Source organism: Sardina pilchardus, chromosome 23, assembly GCF_963854185.1.
Source record: "Sardina pilchardus chromosome 23, fSarPil1.1, whole genome shotgun sequence".
Taxonomy (NCBI): domain Eukaryota; kingdom Metazoa; phylum Chordata; class Actinopteri; order Clupeiformes; family Clupeidae; genus Sardina; species Sardina pilchardus.
This window is the reverse complement of record NC_085016.1, coordinates 5,558,496-5,565,995: the sequence shown is the minus strand read 5'-3', so window position 1 is coordinate 5,565,995 and position 7,500 is coordinate 5,558,496. Positions and strand designations below refer to the sequence as shown.

Genomic DNA, 7,500 nt, shown 5'->3' with positions numbered 1-7,500 from the left:
CAGCATTTCACGGACACTCCAAAACTACGTATTAATGAGATAGTTTCGTTGGCATGTCTATCATCCCATTTAGACAGTGACAGAGGAGCTACACCAGGCGCGTGACTGAAGCGTTCCATTCGCGACGCGTAAAATCCATTTTAGAAGATGGGTCTGTTTTTTTCGGACGTACTGTACGTGCCACTGACGTGTCTGGTGTAGCTACAGTACTTACGTTGATTGTAGTGATTATTAACTGCTGCAGCATAATGCTTTGCGAACGGAACGCTTCAGTTACGCGTCTAGTGTAGCTCCCCTGTGAGGATGGAACATTCCGGAACTTTGATGATAGTTACAGTACATAACAAACTCGAATGCCACTTCAAGATGAGCAGTAAAATTCTCTAAATTCCCTACATTAGCAAAAGTTCAAAAACACGTACACTTGTATTGTACAGTTGCACAATACTTGTCATGCTCATGTACAGTACCGACCGTGTAGTCATGTAGTAAATACTAGAATCTGTACACTGTAATGTGTAGTCTGTACCATGTGGTGCTGTGAAGTGTTTTGAGTGTGGAATGCGATGGGGGAGTAAGCAGTGTTTTCATCCGTGTGGAGAGGAATCTCTCGCCTTGCCAGAGTTGTGCTCACGTGTGGTGACACGAGCAGAATTAGATTGGATCAAAACATGGAAATGAATTACCTCAGGCGTAGTGTGTTTTGACAGCTAAATTATTTAAAACATGTTCACATGGCTGCCATGTTTGTTAGGAGGAAGCACCAATCAAATCCACAGGATTCCACTGGGTTTTAGTGGGGACCTAGTTATGAATGCCAATGGTGCTTATCACAGTAGAAAAATATAATCAAGAAAAGTCCAGAAGGTCAATTTTGCATCTGTGAAAACCAACTGTTGTAGCCTTCAGTATATATTCTAAACAGGAGCAGTCTGACGTTTTCATAAATCCAGACAAATTTGTGATTTTAAAAGGTTGTTGCCTTGCTAATGGAAAAAACATGCACTGATAACAGAGTATGCAGCCGAGCAGAGAGTTGTGTTTAATGGCCGGTCGAGGTGTTCCATAGCAGTAATGGACCGCTCGTTCTCACGCACTGGGAGTGGTTGATGCCGTTTCACTCCGATAGAAGGTGAGGAACGGATAGAATGACCTCCGCTTCTCTCTCACCTAGTTACGTACAGGGCTAAAAGCATATTTCCACACTCACTCATGGCCTGCAATAAAAGAATAACCTCATCTGACCATTTCGGAGCTCTTTGGAAGTGATACCTTCTGAAAGGCCATGGTGTGTGCAGGGATAAACACCTTTGCAGAGTGAATCTAATTTCAGCCCCATATAAAACGTCCTTCTGTGAATATCTCATCTTTAGGAGAGAGAGAGAGAGAGAGAGGCGCTGCACTGTCTCAGCACTTCTCAGAGTGTTTTTTTTTTCTTTTTCTCTCCACAGAGAGAGTTACAGTAGAAGTCAGAGCAGGACCTTGCTGGTCCCTTTTAGCCAGCTCATCTTTGTGCCTCATCTTCCTCCTCCTCTTCCTCCCCCTCTCCCCCTCCTCCTCCTCCTCCTCTTCCTCGTCCTCCCCCTCCTCCTCCTCCTCCTCCTCCTCTTCCTCCAGGTGCTGTTTCCGTCGGGGGCGTTTGTGCGCGCCGACGTGAGTGACTGGGGAATGAGCCTGGCGGTCAGGGCGCCGGGGTCGGACCTCAACGGCACCCGCGGCCTCTGCGGAACCTTCGACCGGAACAGCCACAACGACCTGCACGCCGCCGACGGAACCCCCCTCAGCAAGAGCGCAGACCTCCAGCAGTTCATCCACACCTGGAGGTGCTGACACCGGCTCTTGTGTGTGTGCGTGTGTGTGCGTGTGTGTGTGTGTGTGTGTGTGGGTGTGGGTGTGTATGTGTGTGTGTTAGTGTGTGTGTGTGTGTGTGTGGTGGGAGTCACTATTGGCTTTTGGTAGTCTTGTTCCTGGAGGTGCTGACACCGGCTCTCTTCTGCAATGTGTTGGAGTAGTGTGTGAGTGTGTGTGTGTGTGTGTGTGTGTGTGTGTGTGTGTGTGTGTGTGTGTGTGTGTGTGTGTGTGTGTGTGTGTGTGTGTGTGTGTGTGTGTGTGTGTGTGTGTGTGTGTGTGTATGTGTGTGTGTCTATATATGTGTGTGTGTGTGTGTGTGTGTGTGTGTGTGTGGTGGGAGTCACTATTGGCTTTTGCTATAGTCTTGTCCCTGATTCCATGGCTAATGGTGAAGCCTACTATCAAACATTAATAGGGTGGCTCTCTGTGTCGGCACATTGTTTCAGCTGTTAATGGCATATGCTTTCACCTGGCTAAATGTTCATGTCCTTCATTATAACACGTCCACCTCTGTCAGCGAGGGTTTTTTTTCTCTTTCTTTCTTCTCAAATGGACGTGAATGTTTCACCATCTCTAAGTGGAAAAAAAAGAGGGATTTGTTTCTTTCATCAGTAACCTTGACATCTTTTTATCTTGAGGATAAAAGAAAAAAAAGAAATTAATCGAATGGCTAACCTTTATCAAATCCTAAATCCTCCTCAGACACTCTGTCTCAGGGCTTAACTCAAAAGGCTAAAGTGATAGCTCATTTTCCCAGGCATATTTATATCTCCTGCTTTCTCTCCCCTTCTCTGCTCCTGCGATAGGATAGCACCTGGGGAGAGCTTATTTGACAGCGTGCCGCCGGCGCTGGAGGGCGAGAGCGAGAGCGAGAGGAATTTCTGCCGCTGTCAGAGGGGCTTCGCCGCGTCGTCGGTCCGCGGGGCGAGCGCGGCCGACTTCCTGTTCAACCACGTCCCGTCGTCCGTCTGTCAGGACCGCGACGGCGTGGATTACACGTCGCTCTTCCCGTTCCGAGACGCCACGGCGGACTACGTGCACGGTCACGACGACGCCGGGCACAGGCCGAGCGTCCGCAAGCGGCACGCGTCCGCTACGTCAGCAGACTCGGCCGCTAACTCAGGCAAAGATGGCGCCCGGGCGCAGAAGGAGAAGGAGCGGCCTGTTGCGGCCAGTTTGTCGTCCGGCGACACAGACTCGGCTCAGCCACCCGGCTCGACGGGTCAAAGGTCGACGGCGAACGATCGTAGGGGAAAGAGGCAGAGCCTCTACGACTTCCCCCCGAGCGCTAGCCGCCACCACCACCAGCACCACCAGGGCCCGGCCCACTCCGCGGAGTTCCAGCCCATCCTGGCGTTCCCGAGCCTGAGCCAGCTGGACCTGGACAGCCTGGCCTACTTCTTCCCGGAGGACCACGCGTCGCCGGAGGAGCGGGCGGCGCCGGAGCCCGTGTGGCCCACGCCCAGCGGGCTCACCTCGGCCAAGGCGCTGGAGCTGTGCCAGGCGGCGCTGGCCGACTCCTCGGTGGGCGTGGCGTGCCGCGGGCTGCTGGACCGCCGGCTGGACGAGGCCGTGGACCTGTGCATCCAGGACCTGCAGCTGAAGGACGACCTGGCCTGGGAGCACGCGCTGCTGCCCTTCCTGGAGAACGAGTGCGAGCGGCGCCTGCTGCGGAACCGGACTCAGCGAGCCCTGCAGCTCGGCGGCGGCGGTGGCGGTGGTGGCGGTGGCGGAGCGGGCAGCGTTGGTGGTACCGACGGCACCCTGGGCGGCGCACCCGGAGATGTGGTCACTGCCCTGCGATGCCCGAACCTCTGCAGCGGCAACGGGCAGTGCACGGAGTCAGGGTGCCAATGCCACCCTGGGCACAGCCGCTACGACTGCAGCATACCCATCGGTGAGTACAACTCTGTGTGTGTGTGTGTGTGTGTGTGTGTGTGTGTGTGTGTGTGTGTGTGTGTGTGTGTAAATAAGCACCCATCGGTGAGTACAGTTCTCACACAGGACGAGGAGCAGTGGATCCCACAGGATTGAATTCTGATTGAGTTCTAATTGTGGTCTCATTGTGGTGGTAGTGTGTGTGTGTGTGTGTGTGTGTGTGTGTATGTGTGTGTAAATAAATCAATGTATGGGAAACACTGAAGAGAAGGGAGTACAGACAGTAAGAGTCGGAGAGAGAGAGAGAGAGAGAAAGAGATGAAAGTTATGCTTGAATGGTTTCATTGGGGAGTTGAAATCTCAGTCAGACTGAAATGCGAATGTGTTACTTTGCATTCAGCCCTCTTTGGAAAGCATGTAAGGTTGTTCTATTCGCCTGGCAGCAGAACGTGTTTTTTCCGTCTGAATAAAGTTGAAGCAGATAGGGTGTGAATGCGTAAGGTTTAAGAGCAGGCCATGGATATGAATGAATACGAACGAATAAATATATTTCTTAATTTTTTCAGGGGATGTAATACATTTTTCTATCATCCCCCAAAGCAGCTTAATCACTCATCATGAGCTAAAATATTCAGCTATTAAGTCAAATAATTTGTGCTGGGTCTGAAACGGACGACTGATGACTTATCGCCTTTGAACCACGCGCGGTGTCCCATTCGAGATAATGAAGCTGGTATCTGATCTAATTGCCTGTGTATGGCGCTTTAGGGACAGGACTTTCACCCTGCTGATCGCCAGAATGGGTTTTAATTAAAGTCATATTGGTCTGGATAGGAGCCTCTCTGTGCAGCTGCCTCTAACAGATGGTCGTCGGAGAGGCCCGTGCAACTGGGTGGCAATCGATCAAATCGGATGCGTTTGGTCCTCTAGTTGGATTGGTCCGGTGTGTTGGAGAATTCTCTCTCTCTCTCTTCTCTCTCTCTCTCTCTCTCTCTCTCTCTCTCTCTCTCTCTCTCTCTCTCTCTCTCTCTCTCTCTCTCTGTTTCTCACTCACTCTCTCTATCTTTCTGCCTTATCTGTCACTCTATCTCCTATTTGTATATCTCTCTCTCTCTCTCTCTCTCTCTCTCTCTCTCTCTCTCTTTCTCTCTCTCTGTCTCTCTCTTTCTTACCTCATAGTCTGCAAAGTTGTGTTAATCGTGTTTTCATTTTAGAGAAGTCTTATCTTCCCTCCCACAGCTCATTTCTTGCGCTTACACACTATGTGCAAAGTCTCAGTAGTTCACCTCTACGGGGACCAGCACAGATGGTGCATTTCTCTCCCCTCTCTCTCTCACCCCCTCCCTCTGTTCACTGGCGCCGTGTGCTATTTTGAAACCCTCGGCCAAGATAGCGTTCGCACAAAACGAGAGGAAAATCACCGCGCGTACCCCGGGGACTGTCGGACTGGTTGATAAAGCGCGCCTGATCTCTTTTAGCACCTCGGAGATGCCGAAGCAGCTCCAGCTCTGCCTTGTTCCCCCTCTCCTCTCCTCCTTCCTTCCCTCCCTCCCTCCCTACCTACCTCTCTCTCTCCCTCTCTCTCTCTCTCCCTCCCTCTCTCTCTCCCTCTCTCTCCCTCCCTCCCTCTCTCTCTCTCTTCCTCTCTCTCTCTCTCTCCCTCTCTCTCTCTCTCTCTCTCTCTCTGCATCTCTGTCTGTGTTTGTTATGCGGGTGTGGTGCGAGGGCTGGGTGTGTGCCAAATGGGCATTAATGCATAGCCGATTAGCGCAGAAATCAGTGTGGCACGCGGCAGCAACAGCAGCAGCGGCGGCGGCGGAGGAGGTGGAGGAGGAGGAGGAGGAGGAGGAGGAGGAGGAGGAGGAGGAGGTGGAGGAGGAGGTGGAGGAGGAGGAGGAGGAGGTGGAGGAGGAGGAGGTGGTGGAGGAGGTGGAGGAGGAGGAGGAGGAGGAGGATGAGGAGGAGGAGGAGGCTGCTCGCTATCGCACTCCTGGTGCCCGAGATGCCTGGACTCCCCTGAGGGCCAGACAGTGCAGCGCGCGGTGGGGGTTTAACACAAATTATGGTGCAGATTAACACGGGGATTGGGGTGGCATGCAGTGTGTGTGTGTGTGTGTGTGTGTGTGTGTGTGTGTGTGTGTGTGTGTTTATCGGAGGCGCCTGCGGGGCAAGACCCCACCCAACCCCACACTCCACCCCACTCCACCCCGGCCGTCTCCTCTCCACCTCTGATTTATGGGCGCTGTAGAGAGAGATCAACATACGGGAGGGGAGAGTGAAGGGCAGGGGAATAAATCCACCCTAATTGCCCCACCAGCCACGGGGGGAGAGGGGGGGATAGAGAGGGGGCAAGAGAGACAGAGAGAGAGAGAGAGAGAGAGATAAATTGAAGAGAGCTGTAAAAAAGAGTTTGTGAGGGATTAGATGGATCTATCCATCCATTCATCTGTGGATACTGCTCTAAAGCGCAGAGGTCTTGGAGGACTAGTAGATGAGGGTGAGGACAATGCTCTGAAGACATGCAAGGTCTGCATACACTTGCACTTGTGACCGCTTCCTAATTCAGGCCGTCCTTACTGTATTCAATGCCATGTTCAATAGGGTTCAGAAATAACATCCTCAAGCTCTGGACATTCTCTTCCCTGCCAGCACAATACAGTAGCTCCTCCACAGAGAAGGTCTCTTTACGTGAGTCACATATCCGCTGGTGGACAGAGGAGCACAAAGAGAGATCTATTTAAAGGTCCTTACCACTTATCCACTGATGAGGACAGTCTTAAAGGGACTGACGGCTAGCTTGTGCTCAGGCTGTATGCAGTGTCTTGCAGGCAGCATATATGGGCTTCTGTGTGATTTGTATGTAATTTAGCTCATTCCTGATACAAGTCTCTGACTTTCTATTTGAATTTTTTGCCAGGTAGTTTGCTACAGCAAATATGAGAGATTTACTGTGTGTGTGTTTGTGTGTGTGTGTGTGTGCGTGTGCGTGTGTGTGTGATTGTGTGTGTGTGTGTGTGTGTGTGTGTGTGTGTGTGTGTGTGTGTGTGTGTGTGTGTGTGCATGTCTGTGCTCGCTCGCTCCCCTTTGCCCTGGTGGGCATTTTTTCCGATATTCTCTCCACGAGTGTGTGTGTGTGTGTGGGGGGGGGGGGGGGGGGGGGGGGCGAAGGGTTGGGGGGCCAGTGCCCTGCGCCACAGGAGAAAATAGCCCTCTTCCTGCCTCCGAGGTGCCTGCCTCTCTCCCCATCTATCATTAGTGGAGCCCGCTAGGCCGCTACTCTGCAGCTAACGGCGATAATGACACTGTTTGTGTGACGTCCCTGCTGGTCCCAGATACTGGATCCAGCCTCTCGCTGATGCCAGTCATTTTCTCTGTGGAAGTGCCCATTGATTTTACCGCCGACCCTCCTCGGACTGTGGGTTGGACCCGCATGAAAGGGAGCATTAAGTAAATAAATGTAAATGTTATATTATTTGCGAGTTGTTGTTGTTTGTGGGAAGAGGGCGAGTGTGTTCTGCCAGACTGGTGGCCAGACGTGATTGTTATGCTGCGGATACACAGCCGCGCTCCTGTGATGTCAGCGGCGGTTTGTTTTCACAGTGCCAGCTCGTGGGTGGGTTTAAATATTTTATCCGAACATAATCGTTTTACCCCCTCTCTGTCTCGCGCTGTCCGACTGAGCTCCGCATCAAGTTAAAAAACAGTTTTCGCTACGGCGCCGAAATGCATTCTGACACGGCCGACGAGCAGCAGCCAAGGAATCTTAGGATC

The 7,500-nt window shown here is 52.0% G+C and overlaps 1 protein-coding gene across 1 annotated transcript in view; it reads left to right on the top strand.

Moving 5' to 3' along the window:
- si:ch211-246m6.5 (von Willebrand factor D and EGF domain-containing protein) overlaps positions 1-7,500 on the top strand; it is a 70,179-nt gene that overhangs the window by 17,618 nt on the left and 45,061 nt on the right. The window contains exons 9-11 of the mRNA XM_062528565.1: positions 1,618-1,823; positions 2,658-3,568; positions 3,635-3,748. Of these exons, the coding sequence (XP_062384549.1) occupies positions 1,618-1,823; positions 2,658-3,568; positions 3,635-3,748 (1,231 nt within the window). The remainder of the gene's footprint in view (positions 1-1,617; positions 1,824-2,657; positions 3,569-3,634; positions 3,749-7,500) is intronic.